At 43.3% G+C, this 24,753-nt stretch overlaps 1 protein-coding gene across 2 annotated transcripts in view; it reads left to right on the forward strand.

Moving 5' to 3' along the window:
- Nucleotides 1–6,985: 6,985 nt before the first annotated feature.
- LOC121550473 (nuclear receptor subfamily 6 group A member 1-A-like) overlaps nt 6,986–24,753 on the forward strand; it is a 28,113-nt gene continuing 10,345 nt past the window's right edge. The window contains exon 1 of one of the 2 annotated variants that reach the window (XM_041862739.1): nt 6,986–7,175. In XM_041862739.1, the coding sequence (XP_041718673.1) occupies nt 7,151–7,175 (25 nt within the window). In that variant the 5' untranslated portion in view covers nt 6,986–7,150. Of the gene's footprint in view, nt 7,176–8,855; nt 9,048–24,753 lie in introns of those variants that run through there. The other variant, XM_041862740.1, reaches the window with a different exon arrangement.

Below are 24,753 nucleotides of genomic sequence, written 5' to 3' on the forward strand. Positions count from 1 at the left end.
GTGAGTGTGAAGGGCCCTGTGAGTGTGCATAAAGATAAAATAAAATAGAAGGGTCAACTCAGATAGTCCGTGTAGCCATTTTGTTAGCTATTTAGTTAGCTATTTAACTGTCTTATGGCTTGGGGATAGAAGCTGTTCAGGAGCCTGTTGGTGACAGAATTGATGCACCGGTACCACTTGCCATGTGGAAGCAGAGAGAACAGTCTATGGCTTGGCAGCTGGAGTCTTTAATGATTTTCTGGGCCTTTCTTTCACACCGCCTGATATAGAGGTCCTGGATGGCAGGGAGCTCGGCTCCAGTGATGTACAGGGCTGTCCGCACCACCCCCTGTAGCGCCATGTTATCAAGGGCGGTGCAGTTGCCATACCAAGCAGTGATGCAGCCAGTCAAGATGCTCTCAATGGTACAGCTGTAGAACTTTATGAGGTTATGAGGGCCCATGCCAAAGCTTTTCAGCCTCCTGAGGGGGAAGTGGTGCTGTTACGCCTTCTTCATGACTGTGTGTGTGTGTGTGGACCATTTTAAGCCCTTAGTGATTTAGACACCGAGGAACTTGAAGCTTTCGATCCGCTCCACTGAAGCCCTGTCAATGTGGATGGGGGCGTGCTCGCACTCCCGTTTTCTGTAGTCTACAATCAGCACCTTGGTATTACTTACGTTGAGGGAGAGGTTGTTGTTCTTGCACCACACTGTCAGGTCACTGACATCCTTCCTGTAGGCTGTCTCATCGTCGCTGGTCATCAGGCCTACCACCGTTGTGCCTTCAGCAAGCTTGATGATGGTGTTGGACTCGTGCATGGCCATGCAGTCTTGGGTGAACAGGGAGTACATGAGGGGACTAAGCACACACCCCTGTGGGGCCCCTGTGTTGAGGGTCAGCGTGGCGGAGGTGATGTTGCCTACCCTCACCACCTGGGCTCGGCCCGTCAGGAAGTCAAGGATCCAGTTGCAGAGGGAGGTGTTCAGTCCCAGGGTCTTAAGCTTGGTGACGAGCTTGGAGGGGACAATGGTGTTGAACGCTGAGCTGTAGTCAATGAACAGCATTCTCACATAGGTATTCCTCTTATCTAGGTGGGTGAGGGCAGTGTGGAGTGCAACTGAGATTGCGTCGTCTATGGATCTGTTGGGGCGGTATGCAAATTAGAGTGGGTCTAGGGTGTCAGGGATGATGGAGTGGATGTGTGCCATAACCAGCCTCTCAAAGCACTTCATGATTACAGATGTGAGTGCTACAGGGTGGTAGTCATCTTAAAAGATGTGGGGATTACAGACTGGGACAAGGAGAGGTTGAAAATTACCCTGAATATGCCTGCCAGCTGTTCTGCGCATGCTCTGAGAATGCGCCGTGGAATACCATCGGGCCTTGTGGGTGTTGACCTGATTAAAGATCTTACTCACGTCGGCCTCGGAGGGCGGGATCCAACCAGTCCTCTGGGTCAGTGGCGGCCCTCACACCCGGCACAAAGTTGTTATTGTCAAAGTGTGCATAAATGCATTGAGTTCGTATGGTAGAGAGGCATCGTTGGGCAGATCACGGCTGGGTCTTCCTTTGTAATCTGTAATAGACGGTAGCCCCTGCCACATGCGGTGGGCATCGGAGCCTGTGTGATATGATTCCACCTTATTCCTATATTGTCCTTTTGCCCGTTTGATGACTCTGTGGAAGTTGTAGCGGGACTTCTTGTACTTGTTGCTGTCCTCAGCCGTAGCCTCGTGGTTGTCTGCGATAGCCCTGTGTGCGGTAGCCCTGTCCTTTAGTTTAGCACCAACCTCTGTGTTAATCCAGGGCTTTTGATTGGGGAAGCAGCGAACCTTCACTGTGGGGACAATGCCGATGCATTTCCTAACGAAGCTGGTGACGGAGGTGGTTAGCTCATCGATGTTATTGGCGGAGTCCCGAAACATATTCCAATCAGCGCTAGCAAAGCAGTCCTTTAGCATAATCTCTGATTCTGATGGCCATTTCTCAATGGAGCGAGTCACAGGTACTTCCTGTTTGAGCTTCTACCTGTAAACAGGAAGCAGGAGTACGGAGACATTATCTGATTTGTCGAATGACAGACGAGGGAGGGCCTTGTATGCTTGCCTGTGGGTAGAATAACAGTGGTCTATGACTTTATCACCCCTAGGAGACATGTTGATGAAAGTTGGGCATCATGTGTCTTGATGTAGAATTTAAATCGCCGGCAACCAGAAAAGCAGCCTCCGGATGAAAGTTTTCTTGCTTGTTTATAGCCTCGTACAGTTCGTAAAGTGCCAACTTGTTACTTTTCTTGTCCTGAGGTGGAATACAACAGTCACGATAACAGCTGAAAACTCCCTCGGGAGGTAGGAGGGTCGGCATTTGACCATCAGGTATTCCAAGACGGGTGAACAATGACACTTCCACTGCGCTCGAGTCAGCACAGCAGTTGTTGTTGATGAAAAGGCAAACTCCTCCCCCTCTCGATTTCCTTGACTCTACTGTCCTGTCCGCATGGTGAATGGAGACTTCATCGAGTTTGATAGCCATGGATATCTTGTCCGAGAGCCATGTTTCAGAAAAGCAGAAAATATTGCAGTTTCGAGAGTCCCATTGGTAGCAAATCCGCGATCTGAGGTCATCCATCTTATTATTATTTTTTTTAAATTTTTTTTTATTATTATCAAGTGACTGTACGTTGGCCAGTAGAATGGAGGGAAGAGGTGGCCGGTTTTGCCTTCGCCAGGATCCCCCCCTCTCTTGCCTCTGTAACGCCGGCATTTCCACTTGGGTAGCCCGAACATTTTAGAAAGAGCCTAGGGCAGATGATTCGAAGTCGAAGCCGGATTTGAGGTAAGTAAGTTCTTGATACTGACTGAGACAACGACGATGACGTACTACTACTACTACTATGACTGATACTAGTACTATGACTGATACTACTACTACAACTACTACGACTGATACTACTACTACTACTATTACAACTACTAGGGGATAACAATGGTCACTGACAACCCCATCTACACATGATAAGATCTACATTTCTCTGTCCTTGTGTTTTACCCGTTACTTTCCCCAGAAAGAAACCAAAGATTGTCGCTCAAACAGAAGGGGGAACTAACAAAGAGTAACTAACAATCAAAACGAAACAGGTGGCGTTCTAGGAGGGATTCTGAAAGGCACTCATGGGGGTGTCCACAAATGCTTCCAACTTAAAGTAAATGGCTTTCTAAAATTGTATTAGCCTGTGTGTTTATGCAACTTTCAAAATGATTCCACCAATCGTATAACTCCTTTGGGTGGATGTCAGTGAAAGAAACTCTACCACAAAAGTGTATTTTGAACGCACAGATATCTGGGCCCTAAAAGACACCCACCATGAGCACCCACTAAATTTGCCCAAGAAGAGGCAATCAAAATAAAACCCACACCAAACTTAAAGACAGGAAGCAAACCAAAAAGTGGAGCAAAATGAAAACAGGGAAGATCAGATAAAGGATAGTTTTTTAGAAATCAAAATAGGAAACGCCAACTAAAGGTGTTAACCCTCCAAATCGCTCAAGTCAACTGGAGCACTGGGCCAGCCGCTCTTAAATAGAAGGTTGAAACACCTTCTGACTAACGAGATGACAAGCCAGCACAGGTGTAACACATACTGACTAAGGAGTTGACACCAATCGTTGCACCCAATGTGCTAACGTTCAACCTCAAAATATAAATGGCAAAACCAAAGCCTGTAACACGTCTCTCTCTCTCTCTCTTTCTCTTTCTCTCTCTCTCTCTCTCTCTCTCTCTCTCTCTCTCTCTGTCTCTCAATTCAATTCAAAGCGGCTTTATTGTAATAGAAAAAGTGTTTACATTGCCAAAGCAAGTGAAATAAACAATAAACAAAAGTGAGAAGAAACAAATTAAACAACAAAAAACGATTATATATTTTTGTTGTTGTTGTATTTTACCCCTCATTGCTGCAATTCCTCAATGGGCAGAGGGGGCAAAAGTCGAGTCATGCATCCTCCCAAACATGACTTGCCACACCGCGCTTCTTAACACACACCCGCTTAACTCGGCCGCACCAATGTGTCAGAGGAAACACAGTTCAACGGTCAGTCAAAGTGGTCAGGTATTCTGCCACTGTGTACTCTCTGTTTAGGGCCAGATAGCATTCCAATTTGCTCTGTTTTATGGTTGAAATAATCTACACACAATACCCCATAATGACAAAGCAAAAACAGGTTTTTAGAATTCTTTGCAAATGTATAAAAAACTAAATATAACATTTACATAAGTATTCAGACCCTTTACTCAGTACTTTGTTGAAGCACCTGTGGCAGGAATTACAGCCTTGAGTCTTCTTGGGTATGACGCTACAAGCTTGGCACACCTGTATTTGGGGAGTTTCTACAATTATTCTCTGCAGATCCGCTCAAGCTCTGTCAGGTTGGATGGGAAGCGTCGCTGCATAGCTATTTTCAGGTCTCTTCAGCGATGTTCATTCGGGTTCAAGTCCGGGCTCTGGCTGGGCCACTCATGGACATTCAGAGACTTGTCCCAAAGCTACTGCTGCATTGTCTTGGCTGTGTGCTTAGGGTCGTTGTCCTGTTGGAAGGTGAACATTCACCCAACTTTGAGGTCCTGAGCGCTCTGGAGCAGGTTATTTATCAAGGATCTCTCTGTACTTTGCTCTTTTCATCATTCCCTCGATCCTGACTAGTCTCCCAGTCCCTGCCACTGAAAAACATCCCCACAGCATGACGCTGCCACCACCGTGCTTCATCGTAGGGATGGTATTGGCCAGGTGATGAGCGGTGCCTGGTTTCCTCCAGACGTGATGCTTGGTGTTCAGGTCAAATAGTTCAATCTTGGTTTCATCAGACCAGAGAATGTTGTTTCTCATGGTCTGAGAGTCCTTTAGGTGCCTTTTGGCAAACTCCAAGCGGGCTGTCATGTGCCTTTTACTGAGGAATGGCTTCTGTCTGGCTACTCTACCATAAAGGCCTAATTGGTGGAGTGCTGCAGAGATAGTTGTCCTTCTGGAAGGTTCTCCCATCTCCATGAGGGACTCTGGAGCTCTGGCAGAATGACCATTGGGTTCATGGTCACATCCCTGACCAAGGCCCTTCTCTCCTGATTGCTCAGTTTGACCGGGTGGCCAGCTCTAGGAAGAGTTTTGGTGGTTCCAAACTTCTTCAATTTAAAAATGAGGGAGGCTACTGTGTTCTTGGGGACCTTCGATGCTGCAGAAATGTTTTGGTACCCTTCCACAGATCTGTGCATCAACACAATCCTGTCTCGGAGCTCTACGAACAATTCCCTCGACCTCATGGCTTGGTTTTTACTCTGACATATACCGTCAACTGTGGGACCTTATATAGACAGGTGCGTGCCTTTCCAAATCATGTCCAATCAATCGGATTTACCACAGGTGGACTCCAATCAAGTTGTAGAAAAATCTCAAGGATGATCAATGGTAACAGGATGCACCTGAGCTCAATTTTGAGTCGTACAGCAAAGGGTCTGAATACTTATGTAAATGTCATATTTCCTTTTTTTTATATACATTTGCTACAATTTCTAAAAACCTGTTTTCACTCTTTCCCTTTCCCTTCATTATGGGGTACTGTGTGTAGGTTGATGAGGACACTTTTTTATTTAATCAATTTTAGAATAAGGCTGTAACGTAACAAAATGTGGAAAAAGTGAAGAGGTCTGAATACTTTCCGAATGCACTGTAAATGTTGAAGAGGGTGGGGCTCAATCCCTGTCTCACCCCATTTTTTTAAAAACATTTTTTTTATTTAACCTTTATTTAACTAGGCAAATCAGATAAGAACAAATTCTTTTTTACAATGACGGCCTACCCTGGCCAAACCGGACAACGCTGGGCCAATTGTGCGCCACCGTATGGGCCGTATGGGCGCCGCCCTATGGCCCTGAGGAAATACATCTATGTGTTTGTTGCCAATTTTAACTGCACACATTTTATAATGTCATATTTTTTTCCTCCATCACCGCTTTCCATTAATTTGTATAGTAGACCCACATGCCAAATTGAGTCAAAAGTTTTTTTTAAATTAACAAAGCATGACTTTGCTTTTGTTTTGGCTTGTTTGTTTGTCAATAAGGGTGTGCAGGGTGTATATGTGGAAGATTCCAGAGCTGAGGATAATGTTGAAGAGTTGAAGAATAGCCCATTTGAATTTGTGGTCTGTATATTTTATCATTTTGTTTAGTAAACCATGAACACTGCAGCCCTTTTGGGGTTGGAGGGGTTGTATTTCATCCTGTAGCTCATCCAATGTAATTGGAGAATCCAATGGATTCTGGTAGTCTTTAATAACTGACTCTAAGTTTTGTAAATTATCATGTATGCGTTTTTATTCTTTGTTATATGGCAGAAAAGTTTCGAGAAGTGGTTTATCCATACATCTCCATTTTGGATAGCTAGCTCTTCGTGTTGTTGTTTGTTTAGTGTGTTCCAATTTTCCCAGAAGTAATTTGATTCTATGGATTCTTCAAGCACATTGAGCTGTTTTCTGACATGCTATTCCTTGTTTTTTCTTAGTGTATTTCTGTACTGTTTTAGTGTTTCCACATAGTGAGAGCGTAAGCCAATGTTTTCTGGTTCTCTGTGTTTTTGGTGGGATACTGTATGTTTCTCAATTTATTTTAAAGGTTTTTGCATTCTTCATCAAAGCATTTCTCATTGTTGTTAGTTTTCTTAGGTTTTCTGCTTGAATTTAAATTTGATTGGTTAGCTGATAGGTCAAATAAACTCTTCATGCTTCCTACTGCTAAGTTTACAGCTTCACTATTGCAGCGTTCTCTCTCAGTCTCTCCCTCTCCTCCATGGCATTTGAATGTGAAAAGCCTCTTATGTGTGACTTACTGAGGTAGGTCATTAGCATTGGCATGGGGGGTGGGCTGTGTGACTGTGGGGCTGTGGGGCTGTGTGAGGCTGTGGGAGAGTGAACAAGTGGCTGCAGCATTAGCAGGGGGGAGCTCAGGAGGGTGGGCTGAGACCTGACTGGACAGGACAAGGGTGACCCTAGGAGAGGAGGGTACTGGGTAGAGTATCATTAGGGTAAGACGGGTACAGGGTAGCAGGATAGCAGTAGAGTACGTGGTCCACTGGTTCAGAACTGTACCCTTCATAACATGGCTTCCTAGAGAGGACACTGGAGGGAATGAAGGAGGAAAACCCAGTGGATGGTAAGGCATGAACAAAGAATTAACTAAGAACTAGTTATAGGAGTACACTATACTAAGCAATTCATTGGTGAACTGTATGAGTGGCTGTATGTTGTGATGTTGCTCTGTGGGTTCATTTTGTGGGGTACATTTGTGACATGAAATGTTGGATCATCATTGTGGACGGAAGCATACACCTGCAGGAACAGATAAATATCATTAATATCTTGTACTTTTTACGCCATATCTAGAGGCTTTGTTTTTTTCCTTTGCACTGTTCCTGGTTTGTTACCTAGCACTGACACATTGGTTAACCTCTTAAGGATCTGACCCTTTTTTTCAATTTTCGCCTAAAATGACATACCCAAATCTAACTGCCTGTAGCTCAGAACCTGAAGCAAGGATATGCATATTCTTGATACCATTTGAAAGAAAACACTTTGAAGTTTGTGGAAATGTGAAATTAATGTAGGAGAATATAACACATTAGATCTGGTAAAAGATAATACAAACAAAAAAACAATAGTTTTCAACTTTTTGTTTTGTTCCATCATTTTTGAAAGGCAAGAGAAAGGCCACAATCTGATATTGCTAGATGTGTGCAAAGTTTCAGATTGATCCAGTGAAGCATTGCAATACTGGACTATTATGTATCAAGTCTGCCCAAATGTGCTGAATTGGTCAATTGATACATTTTCAAGTAACTATAGAGAACATACAAAAATTATATGGTAATACAAAATGTAAGTTTACACACTCCCAGGAATGTTATACATGATGGATCATTAGCTTATACACTAACTTTCACACATCTAGATGGCCGGGCGTGTTGGGTGTGGAGCCAGAGACAGCAGGGGTTCAAACTATAATCAAACAAAACTATGCTACATTTTATCTCTGGGACCCTTAGGATGACAAATCAGAGCAAGATTACTGAATGTAAGTACATGATATACCTTCAGAGGTGAATGTATCAAACCAGTTGCCTTGATACGTTTTCTTGTTGTGCACTCTCCTCAAACAATAGCATGGTATCTTTTCACTGTAATAGCTACTGTAAATTAGACAGTGCAGTTAGATTAACAAGAATTTAAGCTTTCTGCCCATATAAGACATGTCTATGTCCTGGAAAGTTTGCTGTTACTTACAACAGTCATGCTAATCACGGGGCGGCAGGTAGATTAGTGGTTAAGAGCGTTGTGCCAGTAACCGAGAGGTCACTGGTTCTAATCCCCGAGCCGACTAGGTGAAAAATCTGTCGCTGTGCCCTTGAGCAAGGCATTTACCCTAATTGCTCCTGTAAGTCGCTCTGGATAAGAGCGTCTGCTAAATGACTAAAATGTAATTAGCGCACGTTTGCTCAACCGTCCCGTATACGGGACACCGATCCCATAGAGGTTAACTATATTTGTATTTTATTGACAAAATGACTCAATTAGGTAATGTCAGTGTATGTTGTCAGATTGAACCTGTGTTTATGCTTGGACATGCACTTTGGTCCTCTGTGAAAAGTGCCAGAGGCAGAGGGAGGGGAGGCTAATTTGGGCAGGGAAAGCATTGTTCAACAGACAAAATAGGACTATCAGTTCCACTCAGATAACCCCTAGCCGTCATTGGACCTCAAGCCAAGCCGTGACCCCATGGCTTGAACTCTGTGGTCATGTGACCAGGCAGTAAAGTGGCCAGTGGTGCTGGCTTAGAAGTCTATGCTCAGAGAGAGGACAGGCTGTGGAGGGAGGAGGTTGTCTGTCGGAGAGAGAGAGCAAGAGGGAGAGAGAGAGAGAAGAGTCATGAGGCCAAGGCTCCCATGCCCTTTGGCTTTTCTTTAGCAGAATCTGTGCTTGAATGGCGTCCTGGCAAACTGGGAGAAGCATGAAATGGATACATGGGAAGGTAAGGGAGGATGGGATGGGAGAGTGAAAGGGGTTGGGTCTATTGCCTTTATGGTCCATACTTTATGCAACCCTAAATCTGCATGTATAAATGAGAGAACAGACTAGCATTTAGTTGGGGCGAATCATTTTGGTTTCCTTTTTTACCATCACCAGATTCACTAGCATTTGGCTTAGCACTTTGTTTTCATTTCATATGTTTAGCAATAGATGAGGATGATTCTGGAGTTGAAAAAATAATAAATCAATGAATGATGTTGTTGTTCCACTGAGGATATAAAATATTTATTTCAAACAACATGAAATTGAGAGAAGTAGAATGAACAGAATGTTTTTTGTTAAATGAAATTTAGACAATGGTTTTGTCAAATTATTTTCTTTGTTTCCTATTTTCTTCTTGGGAAAAAGGACTGGTTACAAACCCATTACGTAATGATATTTTGACCAGTTTTTTACTTTTGTTGCCATTATACTTGCCAAGGTATACATGTGATATATTTGTTATTGCAAATATGTTTTTGTATTTTGTTGAATAATCAATTAATTTTTTATGAATTAGTGAATACATATTTAAATATTGTTCAACGTCTTTTCAGAGTATTTCAATGTGTTAATTTGAGTGTAGTAGAGTATTTGTGTGTATTGGTATGTATAGTTGATTATGTTGTTGTGTACTGCTGAGTGAAGTTACATATGTATTGATCTGTGGTATGTGTCTGTGGCCCATCTGGAAAAGGTTTTGTCCCCAGTCAGCATTGTTTATGTGATAGAGGAGAGGTTAGGATTACTCCACTGGGCAGTTTTAACCTCCTGGGTTAGCCCAGCTTTGACTACCTTCCCAAACCTAACACAGTTTCACTTTATTTCATCACATTTTAATTTGTCAGGGTATGATAAGTAGCTAATGTACTGCCTCTCACTGACTATTGGATATTTTATCATCTTTCATGTTGATATAAATCCCTTTAGAATTTTTTTAAGTGTGAATTCATTTTAGTTGCTCATTTACAGCCCAAACCAATCCATTCAGTCAGTCCCACTAACTGTCATGTCCTTAGACTGTGCAGAGGACTCAGACCTCTGCAATGTTCTCAGTCAATTGGATTATGTCACATTTATCTTTTCCGAGTTACAAATCAATGTAGTGGTTGTGGGGACACTTTTTTTGGTGTGGAATGTTTTTTCAACGTGGAATCAGTAATATTTCTTCATACATGACTCACAACTCAGTGTTACCACAGTTTCCACCAGGCAGTGTTCTAGAGACACCATGTTGAATGGACAACCAGATCAAGAGCTCTTTGCTGGGTATTATTTGTTTGATAATGGTTATACATGTTTACATTTTAGTCATCTAGCAGACACTCTTATCCCAAGCAATTTACAGTAGTGAGCGCATACATTTTCATACTTTTTTCCCCCCATACTGGTCCCCCGTGGGATTCAAACCCACAACCCTGGCGTTGCAAGTGCCACACTCTACCAACTGAGCCACATGGGTATGTGATAGTCATTGTGATCATTAGTCTAGTGGTTTAACTATCAGCAAGCTTCATCTGAGTTGTTCCCTTTCCGAATTCTCTGGGAACATTTCTCTCATGTTTCCTATTGTCTTTTAAAGGTGCACTATGCATAAATCGCTCCGCCATTTCCTGGTTGCAGAAATTCAAATAGTTCCCCTAATTTAGGTTTATGTGACCAAACAAGCAAGTATAGTGTAGATAATCATTGTACCATCTAAACCACTGTGAAATATATTTTCCAACCAAAAATATTGTATTTTAAACTGTTTGAAGCTGGTGTACCAAACCGAAATTAAAAGACGCAAAACGAAACTTAAGAACAAGAAGCATAGAAATAACGCACATAGAACAGATCTACTGCTTTTTCTACTTGCTTTCAATGAGAATGACAGACTAATAACTCACATTCCTATGTGAGTTTGGTCAGGTCGCCCAAAAAGTTACATATTGCAGCTTTAAGTGTCGTATTTTCAGGGAAGGGAAGGGTTACTGTATCTGCTCATTCCCCCCATGCTAATCCTATCCAGTCAGCATTGGAGGTTGTGTTGCTCTACCAGCTCAGTTGGTAGCGCATTGCACTTGCAACGCCAGGGTTGTGGGTTCGATTCCCACGGGGGGCCAGTATGAAAATGTATGCACTCACTAACTGTAAGTCGCTCTAGATAAGAGCGTCTGCTAATTTTTTTTATAATAATAAATAAAAAAGGTGTTTCTTCTGCAGCTGAAGGAGGGTTAAGTCCAATCAGTCTTTTATCATGTAAAGGAGCCCGCTGATGCCTTTCCTGTCTCTCAACACACCACGTCACTCTGGACTTGCCAGGAAGTCCCTTTTCTTACAAATTCTGGGTGGGGGGAGTGTGTGTGCGTGTGTGTGTGGATGAGGGGGTAGGGGGATAGAGGCTGTGTGTGTGAAGATCAATAACAGTGGGGGAGGTCAGGAATCGTGGCTTCTGTAATACAGGCTAAATATAGCCAATGCCAACACCTCTTATTATGGCCGTCTAGGGTCTTTTAATTCAAACCTTTATGTGAGTTCTGATCCAGACAAATCAAACCATCAAGTCCACCATATCTCAGACCTTTGTCTCCAAGGGGAGTGTTATTTAAACTGCCAGTACCCATCCCCCGATGCATACGCACTTTAAATCTAACACAAACACCATCTGATACCCTTTATGAACAAAGGACGTAGTTTAACCTGATAACTTTATTGATTTTTGAAATCTTATTTCAACCACCTACACAAACGCGCGCACATAGAAGTAATATAAAGTGCTTGATTGCATTATAGTGTGTATTCCCTGATAGAGGAAGAGTCTGGTCGTGGGAAAGATGGGTGGGAGTTAGCCTGCTGAGCCTGTTAGCCAGCTTATGCTGTCTCTAGCAAGCCTCCAGTCATACTGAGGAGTGCTGGGGAAAACAGACTTTTATTAAAGAGGGGGTTTATATGGTCCAGTGTTACAAGCGCCTGTGTTGTTAAATACCACCATGTGGTTCATATCAGGTTGTGCTGACTGTTTAGGCTCCACATTAACAAGTACACTATCAAACTGCTGTACTGGACTTCTGCCAGCACACTCATGTTTGAAAATAAATAAATAGTATTTAAACATGCAAAATGGCCTACGTTTGTTGAAACCTTACATTTTGACTTTTATTGAACACTATAGTAATTATATAATCGCTCAGACATAGTGTGCCCCAGTCTGTGAAGAGAATCAATTAAATTTGTGTCAATGGTCATGTTGAATTTAAAGATTCGATTAGGGGCCTTTTCTTGATGGATTTTAAGGAAGGATTTGTAACTGTTGCCAGGACTGAGAACCCAAGGAGCTATGATGCAGAGAAATAGCCAAACACATCATTGCTTTACTTATATTCGTGTGTATTGGGTATATGCTGTGAAATTGTTAGGTATTCCTTATTAGATATACTGCACTGTCGGAGCTAGAAACACAAGCATTTCGCTACACCCGAAATAACATCTGCTAAACACGTGAATGTGACCAATAAAATTTGATTTTAATATTGATTACATTCCAATAATGAGATCAAAGACCTTAAAATGTACCTTTAGGAAATCAATGGCCCTCTCAAACGTGTTTGTGTTAGGGCAGTATGTGTCAGTTGAAAGGAGAAAACATAGTGAGCTCTGTTGTTCGTATTTCTATCTGTTGTCTCAAGACTTGTTGCTGTTTAGGACAAAAGAGAATGCAAGACAGCATTACCCTTCATGCTGTTACTGATTCATTTGTGAACTTAATAAATGTTTTGGAATGAGCTGGATTATGGAAATCAGAAACAACATTCACTTTGATGGAATCTCTGAAATAGGCCCCATGTAGCTCAGTTGGTAGAGCATGGCGCTTGCAACGGCAGGGTTGTGGGTTCGTTTCCCACGGGGGGCCAGTATTACTTTTTTAAAATGTATGCACTCACTAACTGTAAGTCGCTCTGGATAAGAGCGTCTGCTAAATGACTAAAATGTAAATATCTAACAAACGAGTGACTAATTCAGTATTAATTAGCATATAATTAACATGGTATTTGGCTGGAGTCTAATTACCCAATGCTAATGACCCAGGCTGTAATCTCTTGTAGAATCTCAGCCCGCCACCCTGAGACAGTACTGTGTGAGGGGGGTTAAATGTTCTCCAGTATGCGATGTCAACAGGCCACCATTGACATGACTATGAGCCAAATCTGCAACTGCATAGAAGTAAAAAGATTAACATAATAATACTATAATAATACTATGCCATTTAGCAGACGCTTTTATCCAAAGCGACTTACAGTCATGCGTGCATAATTTTTTTTTTTTGTGTGTATGTAACATAACACTATGGAGACTCAGTTAGAGACCAAACAGCATGGTGGCTGACTGTTGGAAATGTGTATCTCTGGCCCATATTGGTTATATCTTCCTACTATCTCACAGAGATAGATAGAAAGAGTGGGAGCGAGAGAGAGTCATCATGTACTGAACTTAGGAGAAAGTATGCACCCTTTCCTCCCATAAAGGATTGAGTATGGAGTAGAGAGAGATGTAAAGAAGGAGGGGAGGGAGGAAGGGAGGGAGGTAGGAGGGGAGGTAACAGTGGAAAAGTACAGCAGATCCCTTCAACCCCCGCTGCCTCTCAGCTGGTGATGATTGTGATGGAAACACAAGACAACACCGCTGAGTGAAATACCCTTCAGCAGGCCTTGTGGTGAGGTGGAGGAGGGAGGGACGGAGGGAGAGGAGGCGGTCCCAGGATCCAGACTGTAGAGAGAGAGGGGGTGGAGTTCAAGATGAAGCAAAGGCCTGACTTTACAACTCTCCCACATGTCCCATCACTTGGTATTTATCACCCCCATTACATGATCCATGATGAGCTGGGGGAGGGGAGGGGAGGTGACCAGAACCAGAACAGAACCAGTCTGATGGACTGGACCACTGACAGCCATACAGGGAGGGGTGTGTGAGGTGGAGCCAGAGTTTGATGTGACATTGAGATCAAGTGTGTGAAGGTGTGAAGCAGGCTGATTATATGGTGGCCATGCACTTGAAAGAGAGGGTGACAGATTTGGCAAATAAGACTCTGCTGGTGTGAATGAAGGAAATAACGGTCATTGTGTTTTTCTCATTGAAGGAAGTCAGGCATTTCACATGTGATGCTCAATTAAATATATGGTTTTGATGCATTCTTTGAATTACCACATGTGCTAAAATAAAACTGACAAATGGCTTAAGGTGTCAGCATGCTTCAGTTCGGCTGTCTGCTAGCCGACTTCCGAATGAGTGTGCTCGCATGCTCCCGAAAAGACGTTTGCTTGAAAAATGAAAAAAAAGGGGGAAAGCAGCAATATTACCCCGGGACAGTCGAGGGCGATGAGCTGGTAATAGCCATCTATGGCCAGACAATGAAGTGACGACACACCTAAACAAGGAAGACACATGAATAAAATAGTGTACAGAGAGACAGTCGACTGGCGAGAACATTTAATTTGTCTTAATTGCCCGGGATCTACTAGATTTGATGTACCTAGCAACACATAATAGGCGAGATACGGAGACAGAGAAGATGCCCGCTACAGGTTCACAATGGTGGATGTAGGGGCATACGGCCGAGAGAGCTTTCAAGAGAGTTATTTTGGGTCCAAACTGCTGCAGAAGACCCTAGATTAACCACCGCCAGCTGTCCTGCCAGGTACCACAACGCCAAGTCCTCATGTTTTCCTGGGAGATGCAGCTTTCCCCCTACATGAGAACCTCATGCGCCCTTATCCAGGTATGTTGATAATACAATTTCACTTTTTCTGTTTCTAATTTCCATTGTTACTGCATACATGTATGCACCTCTATATGAGAAGTGCCATTTTATCAAGGCTTTTGGAATAGGGTTCCTGGAAAATGGTATGGTGTTTTTGTTAACCACATATATATATCTGACATTCTCTTTTTACCTCTCATTCACAGGTGTCCATCTCAATAAACCTGGGCGTACCTGGGACTACCACCACTCTCATTGTCGGAGAGTCAGAGAATGCATTCGGCATCATGGCTGCAAGGATGAGGATTCTTGATTGACGCACAGACTCAGCTCTTTGAACCAGTAGAGTTGTATTCTTGTTAATAAAATGAAACCTGATTCTGGGATGTCTCAGTGTGCAGTAATTTAGATTAGATTAGATTGAACTAGACCACAAGTAGAAGAAAGCCTATGAAGTCTGTGGCACACAGCTCTTCTGTACGTTGTCAGCATTTGATGTTCAAATAGAATGCATTGAAACACCTTGTATTGAGATGAAGAAATGCCAACAGAGCTTTTTCAAATCAAATTGTATTTGTCACATGTGCCGAATACAACAGGTGTAGACCTTACCGTGAAATGCTTACTTACAAGCCCTTAACCAACAATGCCATTTTAAGAAAATAGAGTTAAGAAAATATTTACTAAATAAACTAAAGAAAGAAAAAAGTAACAATAAAATAACAATAACGAGGCTATATACAGGGGGTACCGGTACCGAGTCAATTAACATTTATTCTTGCTTCTGAAAGTGAACTACAATACAAAAGTGTGGGCTGAGAACAAACATGTAAACAAGTGTCTATGGAATAAAATGTAAGCGTCGGTGTAGTTACAAATATTTCTGAATATAAATATTTCTGAACAATAGTACAACAGTGTCTGTCTGCTATGAACAGACATGTAAACAATAAAAGGGTCAAATATAAAGTGTCAAGAGTGTAGATACAAATATTTATGAGCAATAAATATTTCTGAACAATAGTAAGACTGTGTCTTATGAACAGACATGTAAATAACAAAAGTGTCTATGGAATAAAATGGAAGTGTCTGGTGTCTTACTCCTGAGATGTCTGAACAACAACAGAACAAGTTGTTAATTTCACTGTGGTCCCAGTGAAACTGGATGAAGATCTTTTCTTTAATGAGTCCAACGCGAAGGATACACTGCTTCTCCGAGACCAGCCTCAAATCCCCGTCATTCGTGTGCAGAAAAGAGGAATACAGGGGGTGGAGATCAGGGTGCCTTGTTAGAATTTGTCGGCAACTGGGTAACCCGCCTCTACCATCCGTTCTATTGGCCAGCGTGCAATCACTGGAAAATAAACTGGATGATCTCCATTCGAGACTATCCTACCAACGGGACATTAAAAACTGTAATATCTTATGTTTCCCCGAGTCGTGGCTGAACGACGACACGGACAATATACATTTGGCTGGGTTTTCCGCGCATCGGCAGGACAGAACAGCTACGTCTTGTGGGGGTGTGTGTCTGTCAATAACAGCTGGTACGCGATGTCTAATATTAAGGAAGTCTCGAAGTATTGCTCGCCTGAGGTAGAGTACCTCATGATAAACTGTAGACCACACTATCTACCAAGAGAGTTTTCATCTATATTTTTCATAGCCGTCTATTTACCACCTCAAAACGATGCTGGCACTAAGACCGCACTCAACGAGCTGTATAAGGCAATAAGCAAACAAGAACATGCTCATCCAGAAGCGGCGCTCCTGGTGTCCGGGGACTTTAATGCAGGCAAACTTAAATCCGTTTTACCTAATTTCTACCAGCATGTCACATGTGCAACCAGAGGGGAAAAAACTCTAGACCACCTTTACTCCACACACAGAGACGCATTCAAAGCACTCCCTCGCCCTCCATTTGGCAAATCTGACCATAATTCTATCCTCCTGATTCCTGCTTACAAGCAAAAACTAAAGCACCAGGTGGTAAGGGCTCAATACGGAAGTGGTCAGATGACACGGATGCTACGCTACAGGACTGTTTTGCTAGCACAGACTGGAATATTTTCTGAGATTCATCCAATGGCATTGAGGAGTATACCACCTCTGTCACCGGCTTCATCAATAAGTGCATCGACGACGTCATCCCCACAGTGACCATACGTACATATCCCAACCAGAAGCCATGTTTTACAGGCAACATCTGCACCGAGCTAAAGGCTAGAGCCGCCGCTTTCAAGGAGTGGGACACTAATACGGACGCTTATAAGAAATCCCGCTATGCCCTCAGACGAACCATCAAACAGGCAAAGCGTAACCAGAAGCCATGTTTTACAGGCAACATCTGCACCGAGCTAAAGGCTAGAGCCGCCGCTTTCAAGGAGTGGGACACTAATACGGACGCTTATAAGAAATCCCGCTATGCCCTCAGACGAACCATCAAACAGGCAAAGCGTCAATACAGGACTAAGATTGAATTCTACTACACCGGCTCTGTGCCCAAGAAAGCAAAGGTAACCTGCCTAAATGACTACCGCCCCATAGCACTCACGTCGGTAGCCATGAAGCGCTTTGAAAGGCTGGTCATGGCTCACATCAACACCATCATCCCGGGAACCCTAGACCCACTTCAATTTGCATACCGCCCCAACAGAACCACAGATGACACAATCTCAATTGCACTCCACACTGCCCTTTCCCACCTGGACAAAAGGAACACCTATGTGAGAATGTTGTTCATTGACTACAGCTCAGCGTTCAACACCATAGTGCCCACAAAGCTCATCACTAAGCTAAGGACCCTGGGACTAAACACCTCCCTCTGCAACTGGATGCTGGACTTCCTGATGGGCCGCCCCCAGGTGGTAAGGGTAGGTAACAACACATCTGCCACGCTGATCCTCAACACGGGGGCCCCTCAGGGGTGTGTGCTTAGTCCCCTCCGGTACTCCCTGTTCAACCACGACTGTGTGGCCAAGCACGACTCCAACACCATCATTAAGGTTGCTGACGACACAACAGTGGTAGGCCTGGTCACCGACAATGATGAGACAGCCTATAGGGAGGAGGTCAGAGACCTGGCAGTGTGGTGCCAGAGCAACAACCTCTCCCTCAACGTGAGCAAGACAAAGGAGATGATCGTGGATTACAGGAAAAGGAGGGCCGAACACACCCCCATTCACATCGACAGGGCTGTAGTGGAGTGGGTTGAGAATTTCAAGTTCCTTGGTGTCCACATCACCAACAAACTATCATGGTCCAAACACACCAAGACAGTCATGAAGAGGGCATGACAACACCCTTTCCCCCTCAGGAGACTGAAAAGATTTGACATGGGTCCCCAGATCCTCAAAAAGTTATACAGTTGCATCATTGAGAGCATTCTGACCGGTTGCATCACCGCCTGGTATGGCAACTGCTCGGCATCCGACCGTAAGGCGCTACAGAGGGTAGTGCGTACGGCCAAGCTTCCTGCCATCCAGGACCTACTGTATATACTAGGCGGTGTCAGAGGAAGGCCCAAAAAATTGTCAAAGACTCCAGTCACCCAAGTCATAGATTGTTCTCTCTACTACCGCAAGGCAAGCGGTACCGGAGTGCCAAGTGTAGGTCCAAAAGGCTCCTTAACAGCTTCTTCCCCCAAGCCATAAGACTGCTGACTGCCACCCAGACTATTTACATTGACCCCCCCCTTTGTTTTTACACTGCTGCTTGACCCCTGTATTTAGCCTCATTATTATTATTTTATTGTGTTACTTGGTATTTTATTTTTTCCTTGAGTTTATTTTGTAACATTTTCTTAACTCTATTTCTTGAACTGCATTGTTGGTTAAGGTCTCGTAAGTAAGCATTTCACGGTAAGGTCTACACCTGTTGTATTCGGCGCATGTGACAAATACAATTTGATTTGATTTGAACAACATAACAAGTTGTTAATTTCACTGTGGTCCCAGTCGTTCGGTTCATGTTCTCTTCTTGAAGTCATGCACAAACTCATGCAGCTGGTGATCAAATTCCTCCCGGAGTTTTGGCGAGAGTTCATCCATTAAATCAGCTATAGGTGTGGAGAGGATGAGAAGAGGTGGGAAATTAGGAGTGTCTGGAGAGCAGTGTGCTTGGTGAGGAGAGGATGAAAAAGGACAACAGAAGAGAGCTGGTGGCTCAGTGCACGATGTTCTCCAGCTCTTGAGATATGTCTTCAATCATTTGCATCCCTTTTTGTGAGTGATGTGTCAAGGACTGAGTCTGCAGCTCTTTTCTCCCTTCTTCTCACACCCTTGCTACTACTGCTGCTGCTCTGTAGCATCAGTGAGGAGCAAACCAGTGGAGTAGGTATTGTAGGTGGGCCCAGGATAGAGCTTCCCAGGTCCTGAATGGAGATTGTTTCTAATTCTGCACTGCAACTCAGTGCGGGAGATGGGCTGGGAGCCGATCACCAGTCAGTACTGGGGGCAGAGGTAGTGCTTGGGGCCGGTGAACAGGCATTGCTGGGGCGCAGAGAACAAAACCAGGTGCTCCATTCACTGATGATTGTGCCTTGAAAATAAACAAGTAGAGGGCTATTTAGAACACATATCCAAAACATTCATGTACATCAAATATCATTAAACGAGATTACAACAGACTATACAATGTTGCAACCATTTGAGCAGAGTTGAGTAGGCCTGGCCTAGCTACTCAACTCTGCTCAATAGTTTGCAACATTTTGACTAGCTGGACCATGCTACCAAACTTTGACTTTGGTGTTACCATTGTGGAATGCTTTTGGTTTTCTTTCTATGACAAAATGATGTTTGATCAGAATTTGTAAAGATATTTAGTTTAGTTGGTTGGCTTGCTTTCCCTGCATGAGTATGCTGCTAGGCTACCTAGCCACTAGAGAGCCAAGTAGCTAGCACTAGCTGGCTAGCTATTGTTAGCAAAACATGGCTACTCTTTGCGTCGACTACATTAGAAAATAGATCAACATACCCCATCCTTTGGTGAAGACGGCATGTTGCTTTCAGTCTTCCCATGCTTCACGTACCGAACAAGCCAGCAGCAACATTTCTGGAGTAGTCTTTCCACCGGCATCTCCACTGTGACCTTTGTTTCTTTTCTTTGCCTTGACGAACTAGTCACGAACCCTGCCCCACTTTTTTGAAAAAGTGGTTGAGTCGGACCCCAGCGTCTCCGCAATCTCCCTCCATTAATTGGCATTTACATGCTGGTCTTTATATAATGCATGGCTAGAATCATACTGGTGAAGGTACTTTTGTACCTCCTCGGTCAATCGATGCTCGAAGTTGTCGTTCGCCATGTTGAATCCACACTGAGTTTCGGGCTGAATCAACATGAAGCAGAAACTCGGGTCACCCCTACAGTTGACCAATCATGGACAAAGGGGCGTAGACTTCGGCTTCAAAACATCGGCTGGCCCATGATAATTTATTTTGTGTGCCTGAACAGTCAACAAAACCATAACCGAACCCCAAAACGAACAAAAACATCACAAAATGTCGTCATAATATATGCACGAACTGTACCGAACCGTTTCGGTTGGGAAGCATGCGGACGCCTTTATTGAGGAGGAGAGGATCCATAGTGTAAAGCAGGGCTCTCCAATCATGTTCCTGGAGTGCTACCATCCTGTAGGTTTTTGCAACAACCCTAATCTAGCACACCTGATTCTAATAATTAGCTGGTTGATATACTGAATCAGGTCAGTTAAAACTGGGGTTGGATTGAAAACCTACAGAAGGGATGTTCTCCGTGGTGTAAACCTATGTGATCTTGGACATGCTTTAAGGCAGTTGAATCTCTCACATGCTCTCACAGCTTGTGTTTGAAGTAAAATAGCAAAACAAAGCAGGGTTTTGTGCGATCTATAACTTATATGCAAGACAATGCAGGTGGCCATTTTGAGAAAGAGAATGGAGAGAGCTCTCACAGTTAAAATAAAGGGGGAAAGTATGTGGGTCCTGTCCTCTTTTCTGGCAGGCTTAGTAGAGGTGTTATTCTATTACACACAGAACAGTGGCTTAATGACTGAAAGGCTCTTGATTTAGACCTTAAGCTGAGTCTTCACTGATACCTCCACCCTTCCTTCAGCATCAAGCTTTGTCCTCATTATGCTCCAAGAGCCCACTTTAATTAGGCTAAAGTCACTTTATATGGAATCATTATAATAGAGTATTATAGGACATCTACATTTTCAGGATATCAAGTTCTTACATGCTGCAATATGTAGTAGTGTGTGAAAGCATACTGATGATACTTATTTAGATATGTTTGTTACTGCACTCTGGAGTTACTTCTGGCAGGACGTTTCTCTGTATTACGTTGTTAACTGTATTGCAGTGTGAAAGACAGTCATTACATGAGTGTTCCTTATGGACCAAAAATAATAGTGGTGTCAAAAAATAATCTATTACAAACTTCAACAAGTTTGTTTTGAGTAAGAGCTCCTCACTGTTCTCAGGTTGGTGGTATGTTCACGTTAATGACTAAGGATTACATTTGAATCCATTGGCGGGAGCCGAGTGACCCTTTTGTGTACAGTATGACAACCCCAGAAGAGCCTCCCGAGGAGACAGAACTTAAAACTCATAGGTAATCCCATTGGGCTTTAGAGGTCTTCCATTCACCATTCAGTAGATCTGGGAGAGGCTTTATACTTCTTTACATTTCCCCAGCTAATTGCCTCTAGTACATGAACCTTACCCTGGGCTCTGAAAGCCCACTCTGCTCCTTCTAGTAAGAGGAAACTTACCCTGGGCTCTGAAAGCACACTGCAGCTTCTAGTATGCTTAGAGCAGGGATGGACATATTGGACCTCTCTCATCTATTTGACAGGATTATGTCTGACTCGGTTGCAGCTATATTTAAGTGATATAGAAGATGAGGTTACCACTCAGTAGTAGTAGTTTATTGTTTAATCATTGGGTGTGCCCTTGTAGACAGTACCTGTTTTGGTTTATACTATAGAGGCCTAAAGTTGCTATCTGCCATTTTATTAGCTTTTGGCCAATCTCATACGTTCATGATAATCAGTGCTTGATTTGGACTGAAATAGGATCCGGGACTCATTTTGGGGGCCGGTTCTGTTTATATTTAGGTGCAGGAGCTCCACAATACTTTTGAGCTAATATTATATAAGAGGAACAGGAGCTCAAGCAGTATCCCAAGTCAAGCACTGATGATAATAAATGTGTAAGGCAAAGAAAGCCTTTGAACAGTATGGATTGGCATGGGTTTGATGACCTTGTTGCTTTAGAACACTGCACCCATGACTCCCTCTTATATCTGATGGGTTAGTCCATGACTGGAAGAGCCTGTATGAGGGGAAGGTTCATTGCCATGTGAAGTATGGGTTGACCAAAGAGCGTTGGTAAGAGACTTACCTCAGAGCAGCTAGGGTTAATTTATGGGTTCAGGAGAAGGTAGCATTAAACAGGCCCACTATAGCAGAGTTCTCACCAGTCTCCTTCAGGACTGGGTTATGGGACCAACAACCCAGTCTTCATTACTCACTGTTGGTAGAATCCAGGGAAAGTAGTTCAGTCTGCTCTCAGTGCGCTCACTAACTATGGAAGCGCATCACAGGAGGCTGCTGAGGGGAGGACGGCCCATAATAATGTCTGGAAGGGAGTGAATGGAATGGTATCAAACACATGGAAACCTTGTGTTTGATGTGTTCGATAACTTTCAATGTATTCCATTCCAGCCATTACTATCAGCCCGTCCTCCCCAATTAAGGTGCCACCGGCCGCCTGTGGAGCGCACACACCGCACCAAATGTCAATCTGACGTTCATCTGCCGTTCGCTCGCCGTTTGCTCGGTGGGGTGTGTTTTCGGGACCACCCGCCGCCGGTGGGCGTCTGACTGGTGACATTTTCATGTAAATCTACATGTAGAATCGGTTTGCAGTCAGTTTGCAAATTATGGCTGGCACTCAGAGGTGCTAAGTACTCTCGGCCAGAAAACGCTACCGGTGTGTCCGTGCTTTATGGACTCCAGTTCTAATCCTGGTGTAATAGGTGAGAATGGAGGTGAAGACAAGGGTTCTGGATGTTTCTCTCTATATCTTTGCGAAATCTCCTAATGCAGTCTCCCATGTTGATCTGTAAAACTTCACTTTGATAACTTGACTGTTTATATTTTCCCAGTAGTGGTCACCTGTTTTTCAGGATGAACCAGTTGATGTTACTTTATTTGGGGAATTCGGTTTGAAGCACACTCCCTACTTAGTAATGGATGATGAGAAAGTGGGGACAACAAACCCCATGTAATTGCTGATTGACCAACATAAACTGGGATGGGCTGCCTTGTTAACTGATATCATAATTAGGAGGCTAAGCCAGTAAGGGTTGGATTGTTGTGTGTTATCTCTTCTTCTGGCAGCCGTTGCTTTGCTGGGCTATTCACTGTAACCATGGCGTCAACCCATCTGTTCAGAGCTTTTATGAGGGGGGATGGTGCGGGGGTTGAGGTGTGTGTGTGTTTGTGTGTTGGTGGACGGGGGTTGATCGATAGGGTAGCACTAAAACTGTGGACAGCAGAGAGTAGGGAATGTAGGTTTTCAGTCTAATTCATTCTCTGCCTGCATAGTGTTTTATTATCTAGCCTAGAGGTAGATGGGGATTATACCAGTTAAGACTTTTAACAACTTTTTAAAGTTTGGTGTCCTCAAAGTGTGCTGGTCTGCAGATTGTGCAGTTTCTGTGGTGATTAGTAAAGTAATTAAGAATGTCAGGAGTTCACAGAGGATTGTAAGTCTTCAATGTAAAGCTAGAATCCTTAGTTGCTCAATCTCTTTTTGGACTTGTAAATGAATTACATGTACCATTGATTCTTGAAGAATATAAACTATAAATGCCTCATGAGCTTAGTTCAACTCTATAGTACCCGATCAGAAACCAAAATATAAGATTGTTTTACTCCAATGTTTGTAATCAACGTAAATGTAAACTGTATAGCCTCAAAAGATGGTTAACACTATACATTTGGGATCGTGTATGGTCAGTTCTTGTATCTGTAGCTCTGTCTATGAATTTGAGAGTGGTTACATTTCTCCAGCCCCATCCCTTAGCTTTTTTGCAGAACAGGGGTGGGGAGAGAACACTTTGTTATTGTTTCCATTAAGGATTCTAGCTTTAAATACATCTCTCTATGATCCAAACTCCAACACACACACCCAATGGAACGTATGCACACACAGACACATGCAAGCAAGAAATGTCACTCTATAGAGATGAATGTAAAGCCAAAAGCTATTTAGCATCAGTGGTATTGGTATTTGGGGATAAGGGCGACTGTAGTAAGCTAGGTGTTTTGAACTTTATTCTGTTTTCACATCTGGGTCTCTCGTGGCCACCACATGTTGTTAATCTGCTGGCTAACCTTAAACTCAGAGCACTGTGTAATTTAACCAACTATTTTTGAATGTGCTTCATTTGGGACATCCTGTTCCACTACTTCCTCAAAGGCTGCCCTTCCCTCTAGCCTCTACCCAAGCACATGTGTTCCAAGTTACTGCCCTCACTTGGTCTTAACAACATTTCACATTTTGAAACTCTCAGCAAAAAAGCTGCACCATATACCCTTAGAGGAAACAAGGTTAAGGCTAAAATGTAAAGGCTCTGGTCTGCACTGTGTTTATCTTCTAAGGAAGACAGCTGTGATATGAACCTACTGAGGGGCTGCTGAGGGGAAGACGGCTCATAATAATGGCTGGATTGGAGTGAATGGAATGGTATCAAACATATGGAAACCATGTGTTTGATGTGTTCGATACCATTCCATTTATTCAATTTCAGCAATACTATGAGCCTGTCCTCCCCATTTAAGGTGCCACTGGCTGCCTGTGCAGTTGGAGAATAATTAACAGTTAGTTGGTCTGATATATTTAAACAAACATAAATTCCCTTGTCACAAATTCCAGTGTGT

Source organism: Coregonus clupeaformis, chromosome 18 (genome assembly GCF_020615455.1).
Source record: "Coregonus clupeaformis isolate EN_2021a chromosome 18, ASM2061545v1, whole genome shotgun sequence".
Classification (NCBI taxonomy): Eukaryota; Metazoa; Chordata; class Actinopteri; order Salmoniformes; family Salmonidae; genus Coregonus; species Coregonus clupeaformis.